At 35.0% G+C, this 10,790-nt stretch overlaps 1 protein-coding gene across 1 annotated transcript; it reads right to left on the bottom strand.

The window, feature by feature from the left end:
* Window positions 1-770: 770 nt before the first annotated feature.
* LOC113067786 (uncharacterized) lies at window positions 771-9,706 on the bottom strand. The gene is made up of 11 exons (XM_026240250.1): window positions 9,604-9,706; window positions 9,232-9,267; window positions 8,548-8,820; window positions 8,350-8,478; window positions 8,020-8,124; window positions 7,822-7,923; window positions 6,310-6,375; window positions 4,072-4,176; window positions 3,649-3,744; window positions 2,274-2,369; window positions 771-2,138 (listed from the first exon to the last, which is right to left on the bottom strand). Exons 1-11 carry the CDS (start codon window positions 9,632-9,634, stop codon window positions 2,041-2,043), a joined length of 1,137 nt encoding a protein of 378 aa, XP_026096035.1. The 5' UTR covers window positions 9,635-9,706; the 3' UTR covers window positions 771-2,040.
* Between the last annotated feature and the right edge of the window lie 1,084 nt (window positions 9,707-10,790).

Raw genomic sequence — 10,790 nt, 5'->3', positions numbered from 1 at the left:
CATGTATTTGTGTTAAAACTGATTAGCACTATTTGGACAAATGAATGCATTCATGACAATTTTAGTAAGGATTAAATCAGCTCATAATATTTTTATTAAAATTAGCCTGAGAGGGTGATTTCTGCGTCATTGTGACATGCAAAGTATTTCTATATTCAGTCTCTCAGTGTTATTAATACATGTTTAAAGTATATATATACATTGAACTTGGAATATGGAATAAACTACACTGTTGTTATTATTTAATAAAGAAAAAAAGAAAAGTGTTTTGTTTACTCACCTGTTTTCCGTATCAGTTCAGTCATCAGTGTAACAGAGTTCAATAAAACAACACCAACTGATCCAAACACAAACACAGGGACAATACACTAAAAATCTGCAATGCAAGTTTAATCATTGGATATGAAGTTCAAACAAAAAAATATAAATGATTGCATCAGGTGGCATGACCATTTATAAATATATACCCATTAAAACAAGGTTTTCAAAAAGTTCAAGTTCAGTTCATTTTTTTTTTATACATAGAGACAATGAAGGTCAAAACAGACAAAGAAAAGATCTTAGTGGATCTGTTGAATGACATCATTCAAATCAGTTCGATCTTAATGAGTTTGGTCTTAGCTGAATATATCTACATTGTTGCTTCTGCAGCAGAGAAGAGACTGAGAATGGCTACTGCCAATACATCCACCACCGACATGCAGATGTCAGCATGTGACAAATATTGCTGCTGTACATATATATAAAAAATAACCCCCCCCCCCAAAAAAAAAAAACAGGAGACACAAGAAATGAGAATTACATTTATGCACAAAACAAACCACATACATAGTTGTATGTCAAATACAAAATCATGTAAGTAACTGGTGACAGAAAACCAAACCCCCTTGCTTGTTGAGACTTTGCTCAGCCTAAAAGATCGGTCAGAGTGCAGGATGTGGCTTATTTTGCACAGTCTCATTTCGGTCTCTTTGATTCACCATTATCAGATGAAGACAAATTTTCCATTTCATGAGTCTCATGCTCTCTGTTCAAAACAAGAAATTAGCACGTACATATCTGTACTCTATACTAAGATGACAAACCTTATCCAGCAGATCAGCTGATATATTTTTGCATAACCCTTAGATGATGTCAGTGACTTTCATCTGAATTATATACATTGTGTGCAAATCTGTGTCAATATAACAGGAAAAAACACAATTACATGCCAAATATCCAACCTGTTCTCATGCCAAAAACGTACTTGTGGGAACTTTTTTGCAAGATGCGAAATACATAGCGCCATGTGTGTTTCGTGACATATTCAATGTAAAATGTCCACTGAGTGAACATATACAGTATATGGTGCATTTTATGTGATGTTGGTTTTGTACGTCGACGCAGTTCTGCCATGAAATGTCTGTTAAGTGGCACTATAACTTTAATAGCATTGACGTTTTAAAATAGCGTATCTGCACTACACCTGTCCTAAATCTACCCGATAGTATAAACAAAAGCAAATGTGATGTAAAAACGCAATCACATGGTGTTTTAGCTTGTTTTTTGATCTCTCATCTTTCAGCTCATTCATCGTGAGTCATGTTTTTGACAGGGTTTGGAACCAAGGATTCTGCATCCTAAGTTCAATTCTCTGCTGGCTGAGCTACCAAGCAAGCTTGTTATGTTCAGAAAGCCAAACATATGGAGCTGTAATCATAAACGATTACAAATGCTTGCTGTTTTACCACCTCTAGTGCTCATTTCTGTTGGAAACTGCAGTGATTTATACTTACTGAAAAAGTTCCCGCAGGTACATTTTCATCAGCTATCAATCTACACAGTTTTTTCTAGAGGATAACAGTTTTAAAGAATAAAAAATGGAAATTACTCAGGCCTAATCTTCACTATATGACAGGATGCATTAGAAAGAGAGAGAGAAAAAAAATAAATGCCATGTTACCATATTGTAAAATATTGAATGTCAAAATATTTAGCAAAAAAAAAAACAAAAAAACAAAACAAAAGCTGAGTCTCCATTAAAAAAATATTATAAGATACTTAGAAAGAACGGAAGTTAATTATCCAATATAAAGCCAAAACACATTCACAGGGGAAGACAATGATTCTTAGATCCTTAATGATACGCCCCCCGTTCCCTAAGCATTAAAATAAAAAAAATTACATGAGGATAAAAGGAAGATTCGGACATTTGCAAATAAAATGGTAAAGATTTGTTATAATGTGAAATTGTAAATTTAGTCCAGAGCCTCCAGACAATGTGACAAACTTACATGTTTCCAGGATCAGTTCTGATGACAGTAGTCCAGAGTTCAACAAAACAAGACCAACTGTTCCAGATGCATACATGGTCATATGAGAGGGATGCACTAGAACACAGACGTCAAATGGTTGCACTAATTCATGAAACTATTATGACAAAATTATATTCTTACTACTATACTAGAACTACTATAGAATATTGTAAAACTATTAGTCCTGTTGCATCAATACAACTATTTATATACCTTTTTTTTTTAAATTGTTAAGTCAAGAACATTGAACATTTCTTAAAGTGATTATTTTTAGCAAAGAGTGATTACATGATTTCGATCCTGCCACACTACTAAATGTTCTGCCTCTGTGTGAGAACAAATCTGAAGTGATTCAAAAGTCAAAATGATGAGCAGAATATGCATTTATCCTTGGATTAGAGCACACAACAAAATATAATAAAAACAACTCTGGCTGTCATGAAGTTACTAAGACTGAATATTACTGTCACATAATGTCTTCATTATGGTCTATTAGTTGTTTCATATGTTCAAGTGTTTTGCACACCCCTGTGATAAATGGAATGAGTTGCACCAGTTTGGGCATTTCCTGTGGGCAGCCATTTTAAACAGGAAGTGATGTGGAAAATGTGTAGTGGAAAAGAAAAAAAAATCCTGCATCACAGCTATCTTATTTTCTTTAACTAGTTTGTAGTATAGAGCTGAACAGACTTTCCCAAAAGAAAGCCATTACAAAATGTTCATATGAAATAAATTTTGAATTAGATCTGTACCTGCTATGTAAAAAAATAAGATAATTGTAGTGGCACCTATTTGCTTCTAATTCTTCTGTACAACTTTTTGAAGTCAGTCAAATTATAACCAGTATTTGAAACACGAGCAAACCACGATCTTCATTTGAAATGTTTACTTCCAAAACATAAAATAAATAACGTTACATGGTATGCACGGTCAAAAAACTGTGTTGCTTCCAACGTCTCTAACTTCAAACTAAAACTAAACACATCCAATCGCTTGCATCTACACATTACTAAGTATGCATTTTAAACCAAAATATTTCTTAGGAATTTTAATAAAATATTTTCTTATTAATTTTACTAAATTATTATTTCAGATGAACTAATCTCTATATGGCTCTTACAATAATAATATAAAAATATTTATTTATTTATTTAATTATTTTTTTTCAAACAAGACATATGCCATGATAACATCTTCTCATTGCCCAGGGGTTCTAAAACAAAGATGTTGAAACTGCTGGGAAAAAAAAATATTGTAGTCTGTTTGAATATGGGGGACTTATTCAGACAAGTTTTTGTTATTATGGCTCATGACAGTTTTCAGTTTAACACACTACACACTTAATCTCACTTACCTGATTTGAGAAGGCCACATAAGGAAATGTGTTCGACAAAGAGTGCCAAAGATAGAAAAAATGAAGAGATCCAATTAAACTGCATCCGACCAAATCCTAAAAAAAAAAGCCTTATTACATCTTTTCTAATATTTAAACAACTATTTTGCGAGAACCTTCTGTATGCAAGTGGATATTTATCTAGTGGTAACACTTCAGGTGTATTTGTAATACTACTACTACTACTACTACTACAGTATGTATAATAAATAATAATAATAAAAATTGTTAGGTGAAATATACTTATTGTGTGCACACTGAATGGCATTTCTTCAGCTATTGATACAGGTAAGGTTAGGGACAGGTTTGGAGGTATTAGGTGTCACACTAACATGCGTTAATCTCTTTTCTAAGCCACTATGATAACTAATGAGAAACTCTTACCTCTAAACAGTTTTAGACAGAAGACCGCAACACATCCAAAGCATATTCCAAGAAATAGATGTGCCATGTTCCTAAAATGTGCACTCTTTTCATTGATATAAAAAACTGTCAGAGGAATAAAAAAAGAAGAAAAATAAATATTACTCCACATAAAATAAATATTGTTACTGTGCAAAATAAATAAATAAATAATCAAACTGGAATTACTATGTAATATTTGTCAATGTATTGTTTCAATCAAATGAGGCCAGTTTACATCATGAGAATTAAAGGGATACTCCACCCCAAAATGAAAAATTGTAATAGTCCATCTGCCATCAGTGTTTTAAACATAACATTATGAAGCGACGAGAATACTGTTTGTAAGTGAAGAAAACATAAATAATGACTTTATTCAACAATTCCTCTCATCTGTGTCTCTCCAAATCACTCAGACGGCCTATTCTCTTCTGTGTCAGCCACTCCACAAGGATGCACTGTTTTCTTTCAAATCAAAGCATAAATACAGGTAGAAACAGCGCATCCTTGTGGTGTACCTGATACAGAAGAGCGTACGCAGCATACAGTGATGTGGAGAGACACAGAGGAGACTGTTGACAAAGGAATTGTTGAAAAAAGTTGTTATTTTGTTTTCTTCACTTACAAACAATATTCTCGTCGCTTCATAATGTAATGTTTAAAACACTGATGGCAGATGGACTATTCTGACAATGCTTTTCATACTTTTCCAACTTTGACAGTGCTACTTACTTGGAAGTCTATGGGACAGTCACAAGCCTCCCGATTTTCATCCAAAACATCTTAAATTGTGTTCTGAAGATGAACAGAGCTTTTACAGGTTTTGAACGACATGGGGGTAAATGATTAATGACAAAATTTTCATTTTGGGGTGCCACCAAACTCCCTCACAAAAGAAGAAATCCGATGTGTTTACAACTGTGAGGACGACCGATTATCAGGATCAACTAAACACTGTATTTTGAAATGTATATGAAATATTTAAAGTTCATGGCATAGAATCTTTAAAATATGTCTGAGAGTTTTACATAACGGTCTGTTATTGTGACGACAATTCCACGCCTCGAAACGTGACACAGAACGAAACAAACTCTGATTAGTTGTTTTACATGTCAGTCAAATGGCCTCATGGGCGGGCCTTGACCAATGAAAGCTGCCATGAATTCCAGACCTTCATGATGGTCTGGCTACACAAGACTAAGTTGTCATTGATGTCAGACTGTACAACAGTCAAGGGGAAGTCATGGAGAAGTCATGGTTAGAGAGTCGGGCTCATAACCCTAAGGTTGCAGGTTTGAGTCTCTTACCAGCAGGGATAGTCGGTGGGGGGAGTGAATGTACAGCACTCTCTCTCCCACCTTCAATACCACGACTGAGGTGCCCTTGAGCAAAGCACTGAACCCCCAACTGCTCTCCGGGCGCCGAAGCATAAATTTCTGCCCACTGCTCCGGGTGTGGGTTCACGGTGTGTGTGTGTGTTCACTGCTGTGTGTGTGCACTTTGGATGGGATAAATGCAAACCATTAATTCTGAATATGATTCACCATACTTGGCTTCATGTCATGTCCCTTTCACTTTCAAGACAAGTATTCAAGAAAACTTGTCCAGAGTTTTACCTTATCAACCCATACACGTTCAGTGAGTGAGCTGCATTGCACACGGGGCTGTAATGTTGACTATCATTAAAAGTATATGAATGGCGACAATGCCGGCATATTCAAAAAGAATCGTGTAAACTTCACTACACACCCACATGAAAACAGCGGTGCAACCAGTGTGTATCATAGCAAAAGCAACATATCATATGAATTCAGTGAGCAGAGGATGAGAGCACCAGTGTATATGCAGTTAGAAAAAATCATTATTTCTGATCATGGCTTGTCTTGAAAAATAGAGACAGTTTTATGTTTGTCGTAGGAGAAGTCACACTGCAGGACTGTGCACCAAATCTTCTTCCACTGCCAGAAAAAGGCAGTGGGTTACATATTCATACTAAAAGACAAAAAACTTTCATTTTGATTTCATGGGGACTTTAACAAACAAAAGAGTGATGGTAAGTAACTTTAACCAAGTGAAATCACCCAGTCTCACAGTTTCAGCTAAAAATCTTCTTCTGTACTACATCTTGGATGGCCTGGCTTGAGTAAATTAATTATTTTTAGGTGAATTCTCCATTTATTATCCCCCCGAAAAAAGAAGAAGAAGAAAACCTTTACATACCTGTAAGATACATAACAGGTCTCAGAATATAAAGAGCACAGCAAGTGATTATCTCACTATCAAATCCTGGAACATAGCATTCAAATTTTGGATATAAGATGACATGACAAAAAATTGTGTGGTGATGGTGATGAAGAATTACATCAAGAGAGAATAAACAAACACAACATATCAACGCAGTAATATTAAAGGGTTAGTTCATCTAAAACTACGACTTTATTCAGCATTGTCTTCTCTTCCGTGTCTGTTGTAAGACAGTTAAAAACAAAGCAGTTTGTGATATCCGGTTCGCGAACTAATCATTCGATGTAACCGGATCTTTTTGAACCAGTTCACCAAAACGAACTGAATCGTTTTAAACGGTTTGCATCTCCAATACGCATTAATCCACAAATGAATTAAGCTGTTAACTTTTTTAATGTGGCTGACACTCCCTCTGAGTTCAAACAAACCAATATCTGGAGTAATGCATTTACTCAAACAGTACACTGACTGAACTGCTGTGAAGAAAGAACTGAAGATGAACACCGAGCCGAACAATAGACTGACTCGTTCTCGAGTCAAGAACTGGTTGCATCAGTTTTCGTTTCACCAGTAGTTCTTTCGGACAGTTCGATTCAATAAACCGGTTGAAGAAAATGGTTCACCGGTTCTTTTGCGCTCGACGTAATGACGTCATTTGCGATGATTGCCCTTGATTCAAGCCTTCGGTTTACCCGCGCTCATAACACTAGCACAGAATCAGTTCAGAATCAATCACCAAAAGAATCAGTTCAGTTCAGACGCTCTGTGTGTCGGACTGCTTCACGCTGAATCACACATGTGCAGTATCATCAGCTCCTCGGTTCACGAATTAGACGTGTCTGACAGAAATGGTTCATGACTCAAGAACGAGTCAGTCTTTTGTTCGTCATCTGGCTCGGCTCGGTGTTCATCAAAGTTAACAGCTTAAGTCATTTGTGGATTAATGCGTATTGGAGATGCAAACCGTTTAAAACGATTCCGTTCATTTGGTTCCAAAAGATCCGGTTACATTGAATGATTCGTTCACGAACCGGATATCACAAACTGCTTTGTTTTGAACTCTCTTACAACACACACGAAAGAGAAGACAATGCTGAATAAACTCATAGTGTTTGCTATTTTTGGACCAAGATGTATTTTCAATGCTTCAAAATATTCTAACTGACCCTCTGATGTCACATGGGCTACTTCGGAGATGTTTTTCTTACCTTTCTGGACATGGACAGTATACCGTACACACAGCTTCAATGGAGGGACTGAGAGCTCTCGGACTAAATCTAAAATATCTTAAACTGTGTTCAGAAGATAAACAAGTCTTACTGGTTTGGAACGACATGAGGGTGAGTTATTAATAACATTATTTTGATTTTTCGATGAACTAACCCTTTTAAGTCAGTGATGAAAAACTCTTGCATAATACAAAGAAAAAGAAATACTATTGTGCTTTAGTAATTTCATTTTTGTAAATGTATGAACTACGAAACTTACCTTTAGAAAGACCCCAGAAGATGAAGGCAAAAAACATGCAGATGTTTGGACAAAAGACAAGTGAAACCTGAATTGTCCAGAAGTTTGTTCTGCTTGAGAAAGCTGTGCAAGCAATGAGCAAAACACTTACAGTAACACATGCTGAATTTATTACAGGAAATATGAAGTATGGAAATATGGCTCTTCTTATAAACACACCTGTGCTATTTGATGGGCAGTAGATCAGACAGCAGAACAGAAGCACAGCTCCAAATGCAGAAACAATGCAGAGAACCAACACCATTATTTTCAAGAAAGAAAAATCTGTCAAAAACAGTTAATCAGTTACATCTGGTATTAAGTCAGATTGTTATTTTTGTTTTTTTTCTAAAATAATTAGAAAACAATAATTTTTAATTGACGCAATTGATTCTTTAATGGATTATCTACATTCTTCTTTTTTTTTTTCTTTTTTTTTTTTTACTCTGTAAAATATTTTATGAAACCAGTTCATCCAGATAATACCACTTGAAACACATTATATCTTACTTGATGAAACAGTACACCAGCTGAATGTCCAGCCTGTAGAGGAGCCTTTAACCTTACAGATCAGAGTCACCGGATCTCCTTCAGGCAACCACTTCTGTGGAGAACCACTTAAAACTGCCTCGGGTCTATCTGAAATAGACACATCACTCATTAACATGTTAAACTTGTTTGTGTATGTGAAGAGATGATCAAACTCACCAGATACTGTCAGTGTAACTGCATCACTCTGTTGTGATCTCAGTGATCCTTCTCTCTCTGCTCCATCACAGGAGTATTTACCTGCGTCAGACTCAGTAACAAAACTGAATGTTTGTTCCTGTAGTTCACTGAAAACACTGTCTGAACCGTCTTTATACCAGCTGTACTTCCAGCTAGAGACTCCTTCACCATCAATGTCACATCTGAGAGTGACTGTCTCTCCTCTGAACACATGATGATCAGGTTTAATGCTCACTTTGGCTTTTGGTTTTTCTGTACAATGACAACAATTCACAATGAAATTTTAATGTGCTGGTGCTTTTACTTTCTAGATGAACACAGTGACTTGATTGTAAAACATAAATCAGATGAGGCTGAAGTGTTGTGCTCTATAACTGTTATAGTCATTTATGAAAGAGCTGTCAATGTACAATCAATGGGAATTTGAAAACATGAGTTGTTTATGTTTTTCAACAAGTCTTCCAGCAGAAGATCTTGTTTCTCTCTGTAAAATCTAAATGATTACAGAGTGAATGTAATACATATATATGTTGTTTTTGATAGACTTATGTTTTTTGGTGGGGTTTTTTTTCACACCTCCTTATAATCATAATTAAGTTGGTTTGTAACAGTTACTGTAGAATCAGTCGTATGTGATGAAATACATGAATCAAATTCACTCACGTTCAGTTTGTTCAGAGTGGATGTTTGAAATCAGCACTAAAACACAAAGAGAAAACTCATTACAGTGTGAACATGGTCAAATGTGTATATTACAGCATCTTATAACTGATCTAGAGTTGATGACTGAACAAATACACTGATCTACAACACAACAGAGTGTATTCCTCTTCTCAAACAGCACTAACTGCACACTTCCTGTCTCAAAATCATCTCTCACTCTTACAGTATATCTTTGAATAGATCTGGGTTTGAAACTCGTATAGCAGCGAGAGAAAAAAAATCCAGAAACACTAAATAACTTGATCCTTTTTATAATATAATAGTAATCACCATATTAAAATACATGAAATAGATAGATATAATAATACTCACAGAGCACAAGAGAAAGTTGCCTGAGCTCCATACTGACTGAATGATGACAGACAGGTAAAGACACAGACTGTGTTCAAGCCTCAAGACTTCCTGAAACCTGCGGTCAGATCTTTAGAAACAACAGCACAGATTAAAGGCATAAAATGTGCATCATGTGTGACAGAAAAACTTTCGATGTTTTTGATCATTTTGTAGCATGTTTTCACTAAATGTCCAACTTTTTCTAATGATTTTCAACAGAAATGTTGTAAAGATTCAGTATCAAATTGAACAATATTAATTGCCATTATGAAAAATAAAATTCTGGTGTGTTTTTAATTGTAAATTTTGATTTTAAATAATAATGACTAATTTTGTTTTTATCATATTTTATATATAATAGTGTATAATTAAGTGTATCACAATTATCTAACTTATGCTTTTTTCCAACAGCATTTTAATAAAATATGAATATTTTTCATTCAAACAAGACATATGCCATGAAAACATCTAATTTTCCAGGAGTTCTTAAACATAGATGCTGAATTTGTTGGGGAAAAAAATAGTATTTTTAAATATGGGAGACTTACAGTATTCAGACAGGTTTTGTTATTATGGCTTATGACAGTTTTCAGTTTAACACACATTTAATGTGACCTGAAGGCCAAATGGACACCGCCACATCGTTTCACATGGTTCCTGTACACTTCCTGGTTGTTATCTGCCCATAACAACACTGATAAACCTCTGTACACACGAAATATCCGAATAATAAACCCGCGATAACGATAGTAAAGCTTGGTATGAGATTTTCTTGAAATCTGGGGCATTTTTATAAAAAATATAAGAAATTTACATCTGAAATGCTAACTCGTACAGCAATGTAAAAGGCTATAAATAGCATATTTTTACAACAGTAAACAACCAAATTCCACCTGTGATCGCAAAAGGATGTTATTGCAAACACTCGATTGGGGATGAAAGTGAGTTTTGAGTAAAAGTGTACTAATAATTTCATAAATTGTCTGATGTAGCTTGATGCTAACGTTGGCTCTAATGCTACTAATAGCAGGTGCATTTCTTCTTCATAATGCATTTCTGTCACAATAATTCACGTAAGGTCATAAGAAAATGTTCTGTTTAATTTTTATAGTAAGACTTTTGATAAGCCTTTGATTAGCCTCTAAAAACGAAGGCTTTGGTAGACT

Source organism: Carassius auratus, linkage group LG28B (assembly GCF_003368295.1).
Source record: "Carassius auratus strain Wakin linkage group LG28B, ASM336829v1, whole genome shotgun sequence".
In the NCBI taxonomy this organism is placed as follows: domain Eukaryota; kingdom Metazoa; phylum Chordata; class Actinopteri; order Cypriniformes; family Cyprinidae; genus Carassius; species Carassius auratus.
This window is presented reverse-complemented; position numbering and strand designations above follow the sequence as displayed.

Coding starts and splice junctions, on each gene's coding strand:
- LOC113067786 (XM_026240250.1), bottom strand. CDS start 9,634: ATGGAGCTCAGGCAACTTTCTCTTGTGCTCT. Junction 9,268..9,603: donor GCAACTTTCTCTTGTGCTCT/GTGAGTATTATT, acceptor TTTGTGTTTTAG/TGCTGATTTCAAACATCCAC. Junction 8,821..9,231: donor CCACTCTGAACAAACTGAAC/GTGAGTGAATTT, acceptor GTCATTGTACAG/AAAAACCAAAAGCCAAAGTG.